Source organism: Phoxinus phoxinus, assembly GCF_949152265.1.
Source record: "Phoxinus phoxinus genome assembly, chromosome: 2".
NCBI lineage: Eukaryota > Metazoa > Chordata > Actinopteri > Cypriniformes > Leuciscidae > Phoxinus > Phoxinus phoxinus.
Genome location: NC_136877.1, coordinates 30,615,546 through 30,636,547, shown reverse-complemented (window position 1 = coordinate 30,636,547; position 21,002 = coordinate 30,615,546). Strand labels below are relative to the sequence as shown.

General features: G+C 37.1%; 1 protein-coding gene and 1 long non-coding RNA gene across 2 annotated transcripts in view; one reads left to right on the top strand and one right to left on the bottom strand.

The window, feature by feature from the left end:
- abcc12 (ATP-binding cassette, sub-family C (CFTR/MRP), member 12) overlaps positions 1 to 21,002 on the bottom strand; it is a 33,089-nt gene that overhangs the window by 4,447 nt on the left and 7,640 nt on the right. Inside the window, 33 exon segments of the mRNA XM_079605428.1 lie at positions 62 to 140; positions 440 to 512; positions 515 to 548; positions 550 to 599; positions 874 to 906; positions 909 to 936; positions 938 to 958; positions 964 to 1,062; positions 1,191 to 1,280; positions 1,359 to 1,548; positions 2,196 to 2,333; positions 2,453 to 2,679; positions 3,545 to 3,733; positions 3,914 to 4,017; positions 5,114 to 5,203; positions 5,316 to 5,381; positions 6,030 to 6,126; positions 6,269 to 6,403; positions 7,579 to 7,782; positions 7,999 to 8,071; positions 9,240 to 9,364; positions 9,448 to 9,519; positions 9,630 to 9,830; positions 10,192 to 10,299; positions 10,949 to 11,097; positions 11,196 to 11,343; positions 11,457 to 11,630; positions 11,844 to 12,080; positions 12,751 to 12,898; positions 13,142 to 13,288; positions 13,533 to 13,699; positions 13,853 to 13,925; positions 14,058 to 14,285. Of these exon segments, the coding sequence (XP_079461554.1) occupies positions 62 to 140; positions 440 to 512; positions 515 to 548; positions 550 to 599; positions 874 to 906; positions 909 to 936; positions 938 to 958; positions 964 to 1,062; positions 1,191 to 1,280; positions 1,359 to 1,548; positions 2,196 to 2,333; positions 2,453 to 2,679; positions 3,545 to 3,733; positions 3,914 to 4,017; positions 5,114 to 5,203; positions 5,316 to 5,381; positions 6,030 to 6,126; positions 6,269 to 6,403; positions 7,579 to 7,782; positions 7,999 to 8,071; positions 9,240 to 9,364; positions 9,448 to 9,519; positions 9,630 to 9,830; positions 10,192 to 10,299; positions 10,949 to 11,097; positions 11,196 to 11,343; positions 11,457 to 11,630; positions 11,844 to 12,080; positions 12,751 to 12,898; positions 13,142 to 13,288; positions 13,533 to 13,699; positions 13,853 to 13,906 (3,750 nt within the window). The 5' untranslated portion in view covers positions 13,907 to 13,925; positions 14,058 to 14,285.
- On the top strand, positions 2,041 to 2,582 carry LOC306994696. The gene is made up of 3 exons (XR_013796724.1): positions 2,041 to 2,122; positions 2,226 to 2,355; positions 2,458 to 2,582. It is a non-coding gene; the product is annotated as an uncharacterized lncRNA (long non-coding RNA).

Sequence of the window (21,002 nt, the reverse complement as noted above, 5' to 3'; positions counted from 1 at the left end):
GAAACATAATCAAAACTATATCCAGTATTGTTTGCGGGCCTTGTATAGAGCAAGTCTTTACCGTGTTCTTCATGTAGGTCTTTTCTAATGCCAGCCAGAGCTCCTCATCTTTGTAGTTGTTAAACGGGTCCAGGTTATACCTACACACAGTAATCACACAAACAAACACATTAAAGAAAAATTCTTCAATCGGCACATTACAACATGTACAAGAATACAATACACAAAAAGGTACACAGATTAAGGTTATACGTATCGAGGATAATTTGCGTTCTATTTTTGGATATCACACAATTAATGAATGTTGCCTATTTCAGTTCAGGTAATTTTCTGACAAAAACAATTCAATGATAAGACAAGGTGATACAAAAGGAGTGGGGTAAATTGAATCATCATGACGTAATGAATAGACGTGTAGTGTTGGTAGGTGAGAAGTCACCTGACAGTGCCGATGAAGAGCACGGGATCCTGTGGGATGACGGAGAGTTGGCTGCGAAGATCTTTCAGCCCAGCTTGCAGATGTCCACATCATCTATCAAAATAGTGCCCCTCAGCCGGCTCTGCCAAACGGAACAATGCCACACCCAGAGAGGACTTCCCTGAATCAGAAAGAGAGCGGCAATGAACGAAACGAAACCATGAGAAACAGAGACAGAAAATCCTCATTTATATTACATGACTAGCACTCGCTACTTTATGCATTTTTATGATGGCAGCCACATTTGGTTAAAGAATACTTTTGAATGACGACTTTAACATAGATTAACCCATTATGCACTACGTCAATCTGAATTTATAACAATAAGAGGAAATGAATCAACATTAAAAACATAAAATTAAGCTTTGAATATAACATTATATGTTCTCTCTCACCAGAGCCAGTGCGTCCCACAATGCCAAGTTTTTCCCAGGTTTAATATTTATGTGGAGATTACTGGAGGACTACAGGCGTGTTGTCCTGTATCTCATACTGTAGTTTTTAAAGGTAATGGCGCCCTCCTGTGGCCAGCCGGTGGGGATGTGAGCACCCTTGACACTTCGTGGTCCCTCTGATACACAACTCTGCAGCAATGAAGCAGTGACAAATTAAAACTATATTCAATCTGCTATATTCATGATTATCTGAACTGGCTAAACTGAATATGAATGCATGATAACCCGAAGGTTAACCTAATGCGTATGTCTCTCACCGTAATATACTCCAGCAGTCTCTCTACACTGGTGAACTTCGCCTCCAGCTCAGTGGACAATCTCACCACAAACTGAAGGATTCCAGTCAACTGAAATGACATAAACACAAAGTGCTCAGATATCTTTCAGTTGTTAACCTACTGTTTTAGTCTAGCTGTGAGAGTTACCTGTATCGTGTAAGATAAGGCCAAGCCCTTTAGAGAAGGGTTTATGGCGTCATTGGGGCTGAGCACTACGAACAGTGCCACCATTAGAGTAACAGAAGCAGACAGGAAGTCTAACCAAAATGACAGCCAGCGAGTCCCACAATTAAACAGCAGGAAGTGGTTTGAGTTGATGTCACTCAGCATCTTAAACCTGGTATTGGAAACACAAACAATATGAGGCTTTGGATTCATTGGATGTTTGCTACATTTGTGGGGGCAACATAAGTTTTGAGCTATTAGTGTTGGCTTTTCCGTGAAGAGAAAAAAATATATTCGTTTTTGACTTTTAGTACGGTACTGAGTTCTCTTAAAAAGCCACAGTTCGTATGGCCTAAATTTAATTTAAAATGATACAACAGTCAGTTCTGATCCCTGATTGGCAGTATCAGTCAAACAGCACTGGGACTCTTTTTGCAGGTTACAACATTACACCAGCAGTGATTCAACTGATTCATTCAAAAATGGTTTCATTCAGGAAAAAAATCCCTCACAACAGTTAATTCTGTTTTGGCTTCATTGGTGGAGGAAAACAAAGAATTGTGTTGCAGTTCAGTTTCAATATTAACTTATTAGAAGAAGCAATATCACACTCGTAATCGTAATGTTGTTGGTATAAATATTAACACTTTTGCTTGTGTGTTATAGCTTAGGTATGCTGGATAATTACTGGGGTAGAATTCATGAGGCTCACTCATTTCAAGTAACACAGCATGTTGCCCTGCACTGTATGTCTTTCTTAAATATTTTCTAATTATATTGTCATAGATCCAAATATATTGTCAGTAATATCTTAGTTACCGTTCAATGTACTGCTTTCTTTTGTCATAGGCATGGATGGTGCTGAGTCCCTGTATGGTAGAGGTGGTGAGAGAGATCCAGGGAGAACGACTCACATTCTCCATCCTCTTCATCTGACGAATGCTCCTTTGGAAAACACTAGGGCAAAAGAAAACGGATGGTTTGTACATTTCATGGCATTAAAACATGCATCTTTATATTCTACTTCTGAATAAAAACACATCTTATGATATTAAGGTGCAATGTTTGTGTCTTACTATAGGATTGTGGCAAAGATGATTCCGAGAACTACCACGGCGATCAGGAGGTATGGGAATACTACGCAGATTATGAGAATGGTGAAAGTAACGATCAGACAGAACTGCAAAAAGTTCTCCATGTTGAACGGCAAAACTGCATCAACCTCATCTTGGTCTTTACTGAAGCGGTTCACCAGGCGGCCAGTTGGAGTTGTGTCAAAAAAACTCATTGGGCTGCCAAGGATCTGATGAAAAATATAGTAAAATGGTATCAAAATTCTTCTCAAATGGTTTTCATTTTACTGAATAAATAGTAGCACAATGCTAATTCTATTACTAAAACTCTGTCCTATTAAACTTGATCACTTACATTAAAAAAAGGAGTTTGTGTGCTATGGGGAGGGTTTAGATCAACCAAGAGACTGCAGGATGACTATCCTAGTATTTAAATTAATACAATTATTATTAATATAGTAAAACAATTTATCTCCGATTTAAATTAAAATCCTAAAAAAAAACACATAAAATTAAGATAACTATTGTTTTTATTAAAGAACAGTTCAGTTTTTGAGTCTTCTGGAATCACAAAATATTTAATCTAATATATCACTAATATATTAATAATAATAATATTAATAATACACTCACTCCTAGTTTCTGTTAAAAAACAAGCAGCTTTGTCATAATTACACCAGAAACACTGGAAAAAAGCTAAAATAAACATAAAAAATACACCATGTATCTGAAAGAAAATGTATGTCAATACGTCAAATGATTAAAAAAGATGATTTAATCACACATTTTTCTGTAATTAATCGAGATTAATCTTACCTAACATTACAGTTTTTAATATATTTTTATATTGTAATACTTTCACATTGAATCTCCAAAATAATGTAGAAAAAACATAAAGATGGTTTATTTTAAATATTTGTTTTAATGCCATCTTTTTATTATGCACTATGAATGATTACTGATCAGTAGTGATACTGATGTCTATTCAATTGATTTTGTCTTCTTATTTTAGACATAGCGGGGGCCTTCGAAAAGGTTGCGAATAATATGATCTAAAATCCAAAAATGTAAGAAATGTAAATCTGCTAATCTTACCCGTTTGAACATTGTGTCATGGAGTTTGGAAGAGGCACGCAGAGTGACTTTAGTGAAGGTGTAGCCCTTGACAATACTCAGCAGTACCATGGCAACAATAATAATGCCATAAATCATTTGGTAGAATGGCAGGTCTGGATTCTGTGAGATATCACCGCTGTTTGCTGTTAGATTATGACTGGAACTGTTCTACAAGAACACACAGAGAGAAAACAGTTTGAAAAGTGTGTGTGTGTGTGTGTGTGTGAGTGTGTGTGTGTGTGTGTGTGTGTGTGTGTGTGTGTGTGTGTGTGTGTGTGTGTGTGTGCGTGCGTGCGTGCGTGCGTGTGTGTGCGTGTTTTTGTTTACCCCTGATGTGTTTTTGTTTACCCCTGATCCCTGTTGTAACCAGTAACTGAGCCACCAATTGCTGAAAGCAGTCGATCCCACAAGAAGAGTGAAGACAAGTATAACAACTGCCAGCAGTATATACCCTACAGAGATATAAATAATTAAAGAGAAAGTCAGAATGAGAAACAGTGTTACACTCAAAAAAATGACTCTTAGAATGAACATAAAAAAACCATGGAAAGGATTTCCACATGATTAACTTGCTTTATTTCAGCATTATGCAATTCTGTTATTCCAATTTAATGTACTTACGTTGGGTCAACTTAATTTATTAAGGTTGATTCAACTTAGTTACTGTGGTTTGGCACAGCTTAATTTAATAGTGTCAGCCCAACTAATTTTAAGGTTTTCTGACATGATTCAAGAGTTTTTTATTTTCAATCATCCATTAATATTTCATTTATTTTAGTGACACATAATTAAATCGATAGACTATATAGCTAGCTATTTGCTAGCAGTAGCACATGTTAGTAGCACAAGATTTACATGCTCCTTCAACCAAAGCAGTTAAACATTACTGAATCAGTCCACAGCCAAACAAAATGCCTCACTCTTCTCCACAATGGTAACCCACTGTAATTTAAATGGTTCTAATAATTCCAATGTATTTGAACATTAAACACAATTACACACTATCAAGTCTTCCCCTTTTCTAATTTTCTAAAAAAAAACATAAAATAACACTTAATTTGAACATTTATTCTCTCTTAATTTAACCATATGCAAAGCATGCTGGGAACTAACAAGCACCGCCCAGTTTCAGTTAATGCAACACAAATCATTCATGTAATCCAACACAAACGGATTAAGTAAATTTAAATTTTATATTTAAGCAGATTGAACACAATCAAATTAAGTTAGGGCAAAATGGCAGTTGGCGTCGCACTATAGCGCCACCCTCTGGATGTAAGATTTTTTTACTTAACATAAATGGTTTGTGTTTAGACAACACGTTAGGATTTTGTACTGTTAAGATGAGACATAATTACGTGGACCTTAATAGAAAAAAACATTTCAAGTCAACAAACACAATTATTATAAGTAAACTAAATATAAATATATTATGTAAAGTGCACAACCTTCCTAGTTAATTTTTTTGAGTGTACAGCATTTATAATGTACAGACAGAGAGATCGAGATGGAGAGAGAAGAAAAAAGTTTACAACAAAGAACAAAAACCTCCAGCAGCTTTGCAGTATTGGTGGTAAGTCCTCCATGTAACTGAACCTTCAAGGGACACTTCCTGTGTTACCAACTGATCCTTTTTCCCTGGATCACACATACACACCATTCTATAAATCAGATTAAACTGAATATTCTGTGTGAACATAATGCACTTATTCATAATAATAATATATTGTGAAGATATTTATACATTTACCTTTTGTTTCTGTGGAGTCGTTGGGTAATTCATTTGTTACATCTTTCTCATCAGGCATTTCAAAAGCTAGAAAGATAAAAGAAAGAGAGATGTCTGTTAGCAGATGCTTGTCTCACCAAAAGTGCACAATTAAGAGGATGAATTGCTTATGAATGCATGATCGTTACATTTAATAATATTTAGAAGATGTAGGGATTGCATATTTAAACTGTAATTCCTCCAAAGGCTATCAAGTGATGTGAAAACAAACTTGGCTCACATCTGTAACACAAAAATCCTGTTGTTCATGCAAATGTTCATGCTAAACGTAAAGGCGTTTATAGAACTTCTATGGAAGCCATCATGCTTTGCTTTGATAAACATTTATTTTATAATTCAATTATTATTAATTATGTTCAGCAATTATTTAGTTATATTAAATAATTGTGAAATTTCTGATATAAATAAATGTATAAATAAATTACATATTTGATTTTACAGATTTTTTTTCTTTTTTTAATCTATTACAAAATAAAATAATGTCAGGAAAATATCAAAATAGTCACTACATTTAATAATGAAAACATATGTAATATTTTTTTTACATTTACATTTGAAAAATAATAATTTATTTAACAGGACTGCTTGAAAATGTTTACACTTGGTCAGTGTTTTTTTTGTTAGATATAGATTTTTTTAGATTATATATATTAACTAACATATTCATCCACTAACCTGGGTTTTCTATGCCGTTGACTTTGGGCTCATCTGCATTGGTCTGTTTGGAGTCATTGTGTTCAGTATGTGTTTTGGAATCAGCTTCTACATTTTCCTATATGATCCAAAAGTGATAATAAGGAGGAAATGTTTGTTTCATTTAGTTTAGTATTAGAAACCAATACATGTCAAGTGAGTAAATAAGTTGTAGTATTTGAATGGCTCATTTCATGTGTAAAGTAATTGAGAGTGGTTACGTTGCTCTGTTCCATCTGGACGTTGTTAATAAGATGAGCGTAGCGGGCTTTAGCTTTCATCAAATCACTGTGAGTGCCTGCCTCCTTTATCTCCCCATTATCCAACAACAGCACCTCATCACAAAACTCCAAATACTGCAAACACAACAGAGCGGAGCAGCTGAGGAAATCAGTTGAGCTGAGCACACACAAAAACTGAGAATCATTGGTGAAAAGCTACAATTTTAAGATCCTTATGTCGAGTTACGTATTAAAAGACAGCTGTTCTGCTGAGTCACACTGACTGACACAGACGTGCTGGGTGACAAGGTTTGTGTGTGGTTTCTCTGATGGAGAATTTTGTAAATCCACGTGATGTGCATTATATGTTCCTGCAATTACATAATAGTGAGGCAGGCATATATGACCCTTTTCCCAACCTGAGGAGGTTATTCATTAAATGAGTTACAAAAATACAAATTAATCATTATTGATACTTCATGAAACTGTCAACATTAGGTTTATGTGCATTTACATGCAAGTTTTATATCTTCCTCCATGACACTGTTATATATTAACTTCACGTACAACTGCGACCCCGTAATATTGGAGAGAAAAATCTGTTGACAAAAAGCTTATAAATCGTATAAATCAGCAATCCCCACAGAGTTAAGCTATTTATCTTAAAGGATTAGTTCACTTCAAAATGAAAATTCTGTCATCATTTACTCACCCTCAAGTTGTTTCAAGAGTTTTTTTTCTTTTACTGAACACAAAGTAAGATATTTTAAAGAATGTCGGTAACAGTTGATGTACCCCATTGACTGCCATAGTATTTTGTATTCAGCAGAAGAAAGAAATTCATACAGGTTTGAATCAACTTAACGGTGAGTAGATGATGACAGAATTTTCCTTTTCAAGTGAACTATTCCTCTAAGTAATTTTAAAAACATTTAAAATTTAAATCAGACCTAGAATAATCTATATCATTATAGAAACTGGCCTGACTTTTGCATTACTTTTTTTATTGATTTTAATCCAGGAGGGATGCTGGAAAACTGTCATGGGACCGAGGTGAGTCGGCTATTTTTATATCGGCCTCCTCTCGCTGATTGGGTAGATTATCTGAATGTGCTTCTTCCGAACTTTGTTATTAACACCGTTTAAAATGACCTGATATTTTTAGTTTTTCAGAAGCTACTGGGAATCACATATCTATAGATGTTATCTGGTATGAGCAAATATTTATTCCACTAACTCAAACAGAAAAGAAGCCTGCAAAGCAAATGAACATAAATGACATTATGGATTATGTTGTTAGAGTGAATTACCTGCAGCTGATGAGTGACCAGAATGACTGATTTGCCCTTAAGCTCTTTCTTGATGCATTCCTCAAAAATGTGCTTCCCAACGTGTGCATCGACAGCAGACAGAGGATCATCCAAAAGGAAAATGTCTCTGTTAGAATACACTGCCCTGGCTAAACTGACTCTCTGCTTCTGACCACCAGAAAGATTAATACCTCGCTCTCCAATCTTGACACACACACACACACACACACACACACACACACACACACACACACACACACACACACACACACACACACACACACACACACACTATTATTATCCCCATACATTATATGTATTCCTTTCAACTGTAGTCCTATACACATTTAATGGTTCAATTAATATATATATATATATATATTATCTGATCAGAGTGTTGGTGAAAATGTGGAAACAGACCTCTGTCTGGTCTCCATATGGAAGTATTGTCAGATCAGGTTTCAGACAGCAGGCATGAATAACACTGTCATATCTAAAACACAGCAAGCACATAACCGCTTTTTTGTTAGGATGCAGCAGTTCATCTCAGTACAAAGGATCAATGTTCAACAACAATATGACAGATTATAAAGCAGCTGAGACTGTGATCAGAGCCAGAAATTTACCCCATCCAATAAAAGACATTACAAGCCATTCAAAAACACACCATAAAGCGGTTCACTGTCTTTATGGCTATAAAACAGGATCTGGTAGATTACATGCGTTTGAAAGGTGAGGGGCAGCTAGGAGCATGGTAGGACTGACACTGAGGAAAATTAAAACTTGCTATTTCAAGACGAATGGGTTAGTGGTGTCTAAATTGTTTTGTTCTGAGTCCTTGCTCACTAAATTCACTTACCATGGGGAAATAATGTCAAGTTTCATACAAAACTACTCTTTTACACTCTAATATGATATTGATCTGCTTAATATTTAGATAAAATTTGCATCTATCGGAGAGGCTAAAGGAGCGGTCACATACAGTTGTTTGACAAATTTTTCATGGGTCAGACTCATTTCAGATTTCGCCACGTTGACCAACAAAAAGCTTGACTTCTGTATGAAGCACAGCTCACACATTGCTACACTGTTGACAATAGACCATGGACCTTTTTTTTAATGTGACCATATTAACTATGAGATACAGTTATTCATCAGCTAAATTTGTGTTACACATATGTGATTTTATTATTTTTAAATCACTAAATCTTTATGAAAGTTTTCCTTATACCTTTTTACGTAGGTCAGGGTGTAGAAGATTTATCAAGATCTATTATAGCAACAACAACAAAACGTCATGTGAAATTTCATTGCTTTAGGACATGACTGTACGTTTTCTTCTTCGTTCAGTTTAATGCTCTGTTTATCACTCTAAATCATCCATTGTTCTCCATTCAGCTCTCCTCTTTTGGCCAATAAAGATGATAATATAATAGACTTTGTGTTGGCATTTGGCCTCCAGTAAAATGTCATACTGTATCTTCAAATGTGGGTTTATAAGTAAAACTCTGGCAACCGCACTGCCTGTTTTTGATTGTACATTTTGGTAATTATTTTACTGTGCAGAAGTGAACTCTCCTGACACTTTTCAAAAAACAAATATGTAACTGTTGACACACATTATTTGACCAGTTTTGTTTTTTAGTGTTCTCTAGTTTTACCTGGTTTGGTCAAATGGTTCTCCCATGAGGATATTGTCCCTTACAGTCCCGTGGAATATCCAGGCTTGCTGGGAAACATATGCAAATGTTCCATTAGCTGATACAGACCCACTCACAAGATGCATCTGCAGGAATAAATGATTATACTGTCAGTCACACCTCATCACATCATGTGTCTTGGACGTAGAAAAGACAGGTGGTGCCACACCTGCTCAAGAATGCTTGATATCAAAGAGGTTTTTCCACTTCCTACATTGCCACACACCCCAAGCAGACTTCCCTATAATTGAAAAGAGAGATTCATTAGTCTCTTGTAGTGTCAGAACACATCATGTCTATCGACTACTGGAATGTTATAGTGCCTCACATTATAATATATTCATATCACACCTTTGAAAGAGTGAAGCTGATGCTTCTGATTGAAGGTTGGGACTTGTGTGTGGCGCTTTGAGAGGGATCTTGAGGTTTTTCAGTGGCGTTCATGTCATCTGGCAGGCTCCAAGAGAATGAGGCCTTTTCCATGACCAGCGCCAAATCCATGTTTTTATCCTGGGTAAGATAACCTTTGGGGTTCTGTACCAACATTAGTTTCTGTAGAGATGCAATCATTAAATATTCTGTTATTTGCATCATACTGCAGAGGAAAATCAGCAAGTCAATGTAAAAGACGTGACTGACGCATTTTAGAGTATCAAGTTATAGCATGTGTAAAATACAGCACATGAAAATATATTTTCCACACACTTAAGTTACACATAAAATATAAGTTACACATATGAACAATATTTACATCTATCTCAATATGTCCTAAACCAATGCCTAAGTAGAGCAGATAATGGGGCCAAAGGTACAAATTCGTAGGAAAAAGGAGGAACTCTTTTTGACATTGAGGTATAAATGAGAGAAAATGATCTTTGATTTTGATTAAGAGAAACCCGTGAATGAGTCCAACCTTGAGTCTCGCAAGAGCCACTTTAGCCTCAGCAACAGCTTTAACAGAGAATGGCAACAAGCCCATAGACATCCTCATGCAGTTAAATACAGCGATGATAGTGTACGCCTGTGGGGAAACAATCAGATGGTTAGAGAAAACTCATCTCTTTTATCAAAGTTTCAAGTACATCAGAGTCTTCTGCCAGTTTACATGATGTGAATTACAACAGTTAAGCCAGTTAGAACATGATTATTCAAATACAAAATAAAAACAATAAATCGATCAATCAATGTATAAGTACCGGTAATGAAGTTTTACACATTTACACTACCATTCAAATGTTTTGGGTTAGTAAGATTTTTAATGGTTTGAAAGAACTCACTTATGCTAACAAGGGCTGCATTTATTTGATTTAAAAAAAAAAACAGTAAAACAATAATATTGTGAAATATTATTACCGGTACAATTAAAAATAGCGGTTTTTTATTTTAATATATTTTTTAATGTAATTTATTGCTGTGATGGCAAAGCAGTTTCAGAAATCATTCTAATGTGCTGATTTGGTGCTCAAGAAACATATCTTACTATCATCAGTGTTGAAAACAGTTTTACTGCTTAATATTTTTGTAGAAACTGTGATGCACATTTTTTTAGGATTCATTTATGAATAGAAAGTTCCAAAGAAGAGCATTTATTTGTAAAGGAAAAAAAGTAACGTTTGAACGGTAGTGTAAACTTATCCATTTATCAAATGATAAGCCTTTTTTGCACTCACAGTAGAAGGTTGAAGAGGCAGTTTCAGTGCAGTGTGGACAATGAAGGTGAGGATGGTTGCCAGTGTGGGGACTATCGTTGTTAAGGAAGAATTTAAACTCTGAACATAACCAGCCTTTTGTAATAGCAACTTCTCATTTTTCCTAATATCTATATCCGAAAAAAATAAGGAAAGAAAGGGTGAGAAAACACAGCATTTCACAGAGTCATGAGTAAAATGCAATAGGATGGATGGATGGAAAGGCAACCTGTGATTGTTTTCTCAAAAGACTCCTCCCACGCATACATCTTAATGAGCTTGATGCAGGTCAGAACCTCATTCATTGTGCGAACACGTCTGTCTGTCACAGATACAGCCCGCCTTCTGAACACACCAATCAGCCTGGCAATTGAGAACTATAGCGCGCACATACAAACAGACAGGGAAAATACAAAATATTACTGAGACAGGTAAATATTAAGTGTAGATCTCGAAAATGTGTTACACAAAACAGAAAAGACCATCACACCTGTATTGGTAGGAACACCAGGTAGACCAAAATTCCAATTAGTGCCGTGTATCCCAGAATAAAGCAGGCATATATGATACATATGATCAGCAGTAAAGGAACAGACAGCAGAAACGTTCCAAACAGGACCGCCTCAAACATCCGATAACCATCACTCGTCAACACGTTTATGGTCTAAACCATAGAGAAACAAAACATAGAAATAATGCACACAACAGTTTATGACAAACACTATTTGTATTATATATAATTTAAGTAATTAAAAAGTGGTTGGAGTACTAAATACAATACATAAATAAATAAATACAAATTCCTTATCAAGTACCAATAAATAGATTCTACAGACAGTAAGGTGGGAGTCTTCATTGTCAATAATCAATAATTTACCTCTCCTACACTGATGCTGGTAAGATTCCTGAGAGAGATGATTTTCTTGAAAGCAAGCACGTTGAATGCTCCCTTCACTCTCACAGCGGTACGCAAATTCACAGCCCACATGAGCGAAGCAAAAAATGCCTTGCTGAATTCAGACGTGAACAGAGCCACGCACACACCAATGCCATACAACTGTGTGGATGTCTCAGGCTTTTCGACGTAGTTCAGGATTTCATACACTAGAATTGACTAGAAGACAGACCAAATGTAAAAAATAACATTCAAAACAGATCCATGATGTGAGGCAGGAAAAATAATAGCACTGAATGCTGCTTATAGTTAGATTTCAACTTCAAATTTAATTGGAACAATTTTATTCTACTTTACAGAAAATTTGGTTTTAGTATATTGACAATATAAATAATTTAATTAAGGAAATAACATGCTTTTATAATACAATGCTTAATATTTTTATCATACAGTATAAATGGGTATTTATACATGACAATATACAGATGCTACTATATTTTTGCAAGTGGGTCCCTCAAAAGGGGACTGACTTTATAAACTATAAAGCACTTTAAAGCATTAGTTCACCCAAACTTTCTATTCATCAATTATTAAAGCCCTGGAGCCGTATGGATTACTTTTATGATGGGTGGGGCTTCAAAATCTCAGTTACTATTCACTCCCATTATAAAGCTTGGAAAAGCCATGATATTTTTATTATATAACTCTGATTGTGTTTGGCTGAAAGAAGAAAGTCATATTCATATACACCCCGGATGGCTTGAGGGTGAGTAAATTATGGGATAATTTTTATTTTTGGGTGAACTAACCCTTTAAGGAACATAAAACAATATGTTTTATTGATTATTCAACTGAATGATACTTTGTACAGATAAGTAATTTTACATACCGGCCCAATAAATACAGCAAAAGTAAATAGGATTGAAGCCAAGAATGACACTATTAGTCTTGTCTTCTGAAAACGAATGACCACAGCAGGAAGAGATGCCTTCTCTAGGCCCACACGGGCAACTTCATCGTCCCACAGTCTCTGGAACCTGAACACAACAGAAATCACAACCTGTTTTCATTTTTTGAAGATAGTTGTTTTGCCCAAAAATACTGTACATTCTCCAAGACTCATCCTGGATTCAGAAAAACATTCTTAGACCTCAGACAACGAGTTAACGTGCATGTGACCAGTGTTTTTTTTGTTCGCCAAGTGCTACACTGCAGCAACTCATTCTGTCGAGACTTCTTGAACTAAGCTAAGATTTAAATGAAAAGATTATGAAGAATACCTCTCTCCATTGATGTGGGCTCCATCATGAGGTGAGAGAGAGGGAAAGTCCTCATTTAACCGATTCCTAAAGAGCCTCCACATCATGGGTGTCATCCATGCAAATGATGTGAAGGAGAAGAAACCAGCATCATCAACTGGGTGCGAGCTGTGCAAAGTTAGAAAATGAACATTTGACATTACATTATGAATTTATCAGACATTTGGAGATTCAGAAATGGCACGTGAATTACAGACTTGTTGATAAAAACAGAAAAAAAAACTGAGCATTAGCAATCATGAAAACAAAGGTTCTTTTGGTTTTTCTCAGATCTCTTGATGAAATGGACAGATCACTTTCATTGCTGAAATCAAAAATATATGCTTATAATATGTTGATCAATCTGTCTTACTGTGAGCCAAAACGGAACGGAATGAGGGTTTTCAAGCTTTGCTGGTACTTGTGCTTCTTAGGAGGAGGTTCTGGTTCCCTGTAATCTAGAACTGGAGGACCTTCAGGAAAGGCACGCATGACTGAAGGTGATGCTGGTGTCCCCATAGCACTGTCTCTTATTTGTTTCTGCACAATAAGATAGATATGGAAAAACAAAGAGATACATATCATAAAATAAAGGAACTGTGAGACAATAGAAAATTAATCATAAAATATCTCAAACCAGGACAAATGTTGTGACAGCAGAAAAGTAAAATATGCAGTCAGCATCTCACTTACGAAAGAAACTCCTTTCACATTCTGTTTTTCTGTGGAAAATGACAAGTTCCTCATTTTTTCTTTTTCGCAGTTCCTGTAAGTTATTAATAAAGATCTTCACATGAATCATTAAATATAACATTTAAAATAAATAAATGAATAAACAAATAAATAAAAATCAGTAGCCTTCAGGTTGTAAATGGTAGTGAGATGTTGAGTGCCTTACCGTTTACCAGTTGTCTTTGTCTCTGTACTGGTCAATGTTGTTGTCAGGCTAACCACGAAAGCCTTAATACAGCAACTTAATAGCAGCAATGTGCTTCAAAGTCCTGACATTGACTTACATCACTATTTTACCAGGCTCAAAGGTTACCAAAAGCAGAGGTCTTTGGAACTCCTCCTCTGTCTCTCTCCCTGTCACCACGTGTTGGATGCTGCAAAACTTTTTTTCAACCTGTGAAATAAACCAACTTTATAACAGCTGAGGAAACTGGTTCTGGGTGAGAAGGCAAAGGCGCAAATAGGTTCTTTCACCTCTGATACTACTGTTCATGTACCGGTAGATGTTATGTTGAGCACTGAGTGTCAGTCACCATATTAAGAGTTCACATTTAAGTCAAAATGAGTTAGTTTCAACAAATGCAAATTTTAACATTAACTTGCCATACTTTTATTTCTCTCAGTAACAAAAAGATCACAAGGGCAAATCATTTTCCAGGGCAATCATTAAATGACAGAAAAAGCAGGCATTAGTTGCTGTAAAATATATTTCTATAGCAACCTTTCCAACTTATTGAACTTTAAAGTTTTTTTTAATCAGTTAGAGATTCTCAATGCTATGAGGTCTGTCCTGTTTGTCTATATATTAACCATCCTAACTTCTCAGTAGGTGATGGGGCACCTGACCTCAGGTCAATGCTGCTTTAAAGCTCTTCTAACCTATGAACACATATTTCTGACGAGTCAGTTTTGTTGACATGACAGTTAGCAGAGTTTACTATCCTGTTAACTTGACCATGCTCTTTGTCGTTAAGTTACAATTATGATAAACACATTGTAAATAAAATACTATAATTTAATAATTATGTTGGCTTGCGAAAGCTAACATTCTGTTAAACTATTTAAACGTATTATTAGTGGTGCTTGTGAAGCATCACTATAGATAAGTACAAGGGATGACTTCAAAACCAGGAGGATTAATTCGCCCCTGGTTCCCTTGAGATTTTCTGTTTATAATTGTGTTTTTAGTGTATGAATAAAATAAAGCCTGTGGTAAACATAACTTGATGATACTTTGAAGTTTTGTTTTACAACATAAATGACACATACCGAAATACAGAAAACGTGAATTTGGAAGCAGTTAAGTTTATTTTTCAAAACATGTTTTTGACAAGTAACTAGTGAGTGTGTGGTGTGCAGTTTATGATGTAGAACAAAATGTCAAAGTAATGTCAAGATATGTTTGCCACAGGCTTTATTTTTGTCATAAATTGAAAAAAAACATTATAAACCTCATAGGAAAATCTCCATGGAACCAGCAGCGAATTAGTCTTCCGGGGTTTGATGTCATCCCTACACCACTTTATTGTTCTCTTGCATACTTATTAGTGGTGCTTGGGAATCTCACATACTTATTATTACTATTTTATTATTCTTCAGTACAACGGAAGAAGTTTGCGCTCAGTGGGAGAAACACAATGCATTAAGAGCCAGGGGTGAAAACTTTTGAACAGGATGAAGAATAATGTCCAAATTGTTCTTATTTTGTTTTAGTACTGCCCTTCAGAAGCAACAGAAGATACTTGCATGTTTCCCGGAAGACAAAATTAAGTACAATTTGCCAGGTTTTCACCCCCGGCTTCTTTCCTTCTGGAGCATCAGTGAATGTTTGAACCATTTTTAAGTGTTGTTTTTGAGTCCCTCAATTGTCCTCAGTGTGAAAAGATGGATCTCAAAATCATACAGTCACTGCTGTGAAGGGTTCAAATATATGCGAAAGATACTGGAAAACTGAATTTGCAGGACCTGAAGGATTCTTCTGAAGAACATTGGGAAGTTTAACTGCTCAGGACAAACAAGGGACTCAACAACCATCACAAAACAAAACAAAAATCCAGGTAACAACACACAGTATCAAGAATCAAGGATATGTAAACTTATTGTCACATACTAGCAGTAAATAACTACATGCTAATAGTGAATATATTAGTGCTAAAAAATCCTAATTATTAAAACATGATAAAAAAAACAAGTCAAAATGTGCTAGAATCGTGCTAACATGCTAAATCATGTTAGCATCACCTAGCTATGTGCTAAAACATAAAACATACTAGCATCATGTTAATGACATGAGTACCATGTTGGCATAATGCTAAACATATTAGCATTTTCCCCAAAACATGCTAGCGACAATAACATTGGTCTGCAACTGCCTATGACGTCACTGCTAGTACAACCAGAGTATAAATAGGGCGCATGTAGTACACGTCATCCTCTTTCTTGTCCTCAGGATCCATTTGTTTATGTACATGTGAAAAAGAGCGGCAGGCAGGTTTGATCGCAGAGGTGGTGGGCGAAGCGAAGGGAGAGTCTTATGAAATTCTTTCCCTTTAGCCTACTGATGCGTGAGGTCTAATTCTTTGTAATTGGATGCAGGATGCAGGCAGGTGTTGTTTTTAGATCTGCCTCCTCTGCTGGCCCACACAATTGCAGTGTGGTAGCGATTTCTGGAACTTGACAGGAAGCGATTTTTCACCCTAGTTGTGAACCCTTCCTAGTTGTAGGCACCTTCGTGAGTGTGAAAGTCTAGAGAGCCTGTTTTTCCTCGGGTTTGACTGAAGCGCAGAACCCTTCCCTTGAGTCGGGTCTTGAAGCAGGTTCCTCCAGTCCCTGGGACGAGACCTTTCGATCTCGAGAACCTGACAGGAAGAACCTTCGGGAGTGTCTGGAGTCTTGAGATCCAACGAAGACATTTGTTTCTGAGTGGTCGCAGCTAGCACTCAGCTGGCTACCCTTGATAGCAATGTTTTCATGGTTGAGAGTAAAAGGAATCCTTAATAGTGGGATTCCTGAATCCCTATGATAGAGCTTGGTTTGTTGCTGGAGTCTCAGTTGATCATTTATAATAGCGCGGCTAGCACTTTGCCTATAGCCCCTTATACTTTCTTGTGATCTGCAACAAAGGAAGGCTCTGAGCTCCAACAGGTAAAAAAAATGTCAGACTTCAGTCTGACAATAAAGTATAAAGTAAAGTAAAGGAAGTGGTCTGTTCCCCTTGAGCAAACCTCTCCTGTTGTATGGCAACTCTGAGAGTGCAGTGACCAGTTCCATAAAGCACCTTAAAGGATAATTCCGGTATTTAACACCTTGAGTCTATATTGTAGTTTGTTTCGGATGAACAAGAGTGGTGGAAAACATTTTTTTGACAATGGTTCCTCTCTCGAGTTTTTGACTATAATAGAATTGGCCATGGACCCATTTAACATTGGAGTCAATGGGCATGTCCGAAAATGTCATTAAAAAAACCTTTAACATTAGTTTTCAAAACTGTGCAACTCACCGAGTGGTTAGTGATGTTAGTTGATGTTCCAGAAACAAAAAGTGTTGCGAAATACAGTTTCTGTCATGTTTTATTCGTCATTTTGTAAAATCCCATTGAATTCTGTTGAAGGACTGAGTGCTCGTTAATATAAATGCGCTACCGGAAACGGAAAGGGGGCTGTTTACATTTGGTCGATGTAGTCTTTTTGCTCGCTTCCGTTTCTCATAAGGCTAGCGCGCAGAGCAACTGTGCTCCGGGAGAGTAAGCGAAATAAACAAACAAAACCTTCATTAATTGTTACTTGTAATATGAAGTTGAACTCGACTGTGACCGTGAGTGTCCCGCGAGACATAAACATCAGTTATCGCCATCAAGTGGTCGGGAGTGTGCTAACGCTTCAGATTCAAATATTGAGTGGAAGTTACACAGTTGTGAAGTGTCTGAAAAAATAGTTCCACTATAGCAAAATAAACGGATTGGAATCATATATTGCGACGATATATTGTTTATAATCATCAACGAACACCACTAACCACCCTGTGAGTTTAACAGTTTTGTAAACGAACATTATTGGCTGTTTTAATGACATTTTCGGACATGGCCATTGACTCCAATGTTAAATGGGTCCATGGCCAATTCTATTATAGTCAAAAACTAGAGAGAGGAACCATTGTCAAAAAAATTTTGTCCACCACTCTTGTTCATCCAAAACAAACTACAATATAGACTCAAGGTGTTAAATACCGGAATTATCCTTTAAGTTTTTTCCTTAAGTATGAGACTTAAGGCGTGATTTCCCCTCAGCTAAGGGAATGACTTAAGGATGTTGCATATAATCTCTTAAATGGTTCTCTTAGGTGAGGGAAACCGCTCCGTGTTTCATGTCAGCGACCCAGGTTTTGCCGTTATAAAATTCGATTGCTGCCATGGACACGTTATTTGTTAATACAGATAGCGGTACGTTTTACAAAAAACAGCATAACATGGATAAGGAAAACAAAAAAGAAAACAAAATATTAAAGAGAAGGACCAGACGAGACAGAGACTCAAATTGAAAATTAAAATTCTGTCATCATACTCACTCTCATGTCAGTCTAAACCAATAAACCTTTCATTCATCTTTAGAAACAAATAAAGACATTTTTAATATTCGCTCATCATTTCTGTCCATTTATTGAAAGACATAAAAGTTATCCATATGATTCAGGCTGTTTTGTGAACGCAAGCGCAATAACCAATGAGATTTATTCTTGCGCGTGTGTACACACATTTGAGTTTCCGTTAACCATATAAGATGTGCTTTTTGAGGAAAAAATGATTTTTTAAATTTGTTTATCATATAAAGTGGCCGATCGCATCTTGTTAGAAGACTTGGATTGAACCTGCTCGCTCCGTGTAACACTAAGGCCGTGTGTCCACCAAAGCGTTTTTTCACGCGACTGGCGTGTTTTTTCAATTGATTTCAATGGGAACGCCGCGTTTTTAGAACGCCATGAGCGTAACGAGGCGCTGAGCGAGTATTTAACGTTCAAGCGCTGAGCGCTCGGCTTTTTTTACAGGTTGCCGAGAGTTGAAGAATGTTCAATTAAAGATGGTAAAACGCAGCGCTTATCACTGTCACTTTTTAGCCAACCGTCCAATCACAGTGGAGGAGGGGCGGGACTAATACGAGATACGAGATCGGTGCGTCTCACATGTGTCGTTCATCATTAATCTCGCCACCTGCCTCGCGCCGTTCTCTCACGTCCCTCGACCTCGTCCTGTTCGCCATACATAGCTAGGCCTTCTCTCGCTTCAGAGAACATTGTAATAACTTGAGGTTGGCCTCTGTTGACTTGGGGCAGTGTACTGTTACCATAAAAACTCTATATCAACTCCATAGTAACCATCTATGACACCTAACAACACCCTAGCAACTGCCTAGCTACCACCCAGAACACCCCAGCAACTGTGTAGCAATCCCCCAGATTACCCTAGTAAACTGCATAGCAACCACTCAGAACACCTTAGCAACAGCCTAGTAACCATCCAGAGTACCCTAGCAACCACGTAAATACTGCATAGAAACCACCCAGAAATACCTCAGCAATCACACAGAGTACCCTAGCAACTGTCTAGCAACCACCCGAGAACCCTAGAAACTGCATAGTAATTTCATAGCAACCATCCGGAACACCCGAGCAACCATCTAGAGTTCCCTAGTGATTGCATAGCAACTGCCTAGCAAAACCTTAACGGCCACTTAGCAACCATGAATGAGGTATCAAATCGTACGGCTTATTGAGGAGAAGTTTGCTATGACTTTTAAAGTGATTGGGCGTACGATGGGATAAATCCCATTGACTTAACGTTGGACAGAACTTTGTGAGATCATATCTCCAGATTAGAATATCGCCCTAGCAACCAGTTACAGCACCCTAGCAACCACCCCATAGATTCCATTGAAAAAATGTGAGAGGATATGATATCTGTGGATCAGAACATCGTAGAGACAAGTGAGTGGCCTCTTTGGATTCAGACTGGCAAGTAGTCTTTAAATATCTCAGCACCAGAACATCACAGAAACCCAGAGTTTAGCTCTTTTGATCTGGTCAAACATCTAGTCTATTAGGTATTACAATGGTAACTGTCTAGCTGCACATAAGCAACCATTTAGAGGACCCTAGCAGCAACCAATCTATAAGTTTAACCCTGATGAGTCTTTAGCTCACCATAGCAACCATCCATATAACCCTGGCAACCGTATAGGAACATTCAATGTCATTTCTTAGCACCAGAACATTGTAGTAACTTAGGGTTGGCCTCTATTGTATTGACTTTGGGCAGTGTACTGATAGCATAGAAAATCCCTAGCAATTGACACCTATCAACCACATAGCAATGCCATAGCAACCAAACAAACACCTAGCAACTATCAAGCAACACCATAGTAACCATCTAGAATAACCTAGCAACAACCCAAAATCGTTCTACTTTCAAAACATTCAAACTGTTTCAGCTTTTACAACTTTTTTAAACTTTCAGGCTAGGGTTTCTTAAGCCAACATCAAAGTTGGTCTTGACTAACTTTTTTATCTAGTTTCTAAATGGATTTCATGGTGACGTTTATCAATACATTCACAAGTTCTGGATAATTTTCTGTAGCCGATTACCTTCATATTGAACTGCACAACAGGGAGCATCTCTGTCTAGACTGAAGTGCAGCTGCACAGCAAACACAGTCTAGCTCACCCATTGGCTGTGCTGCGGCAACTGCACATCCTATGGCCAAGCGCCACTGATGCGTGATCCAATCAGGAGACTTGGCGCTATAACACGTCAGAGCGCGCCTAAATGGGCGTGGCCAAAGCCTATAAAGGGAGCCCATATGGCCAGAGAAATCAGGTCAAACGACTGAAGCGACTACCTGACAGGTGCAGTAGTGTGGCAGGCTACGCAATACTCGTTCCTTTACTCTCAGGGAACCGAGGTTACGATAGTACGTTCCCTTCCGAGAACAGTCACTTCGTATTGCGTAGTGTAAGGCAAGGAACTTCCAGATTATAAAATCTGACAAATGTGGAAGGCGAGGACCAACCGGCCGCAGCACAAATTTCCTGAATTGGTACACCACTAGACCAGGCCCACGAT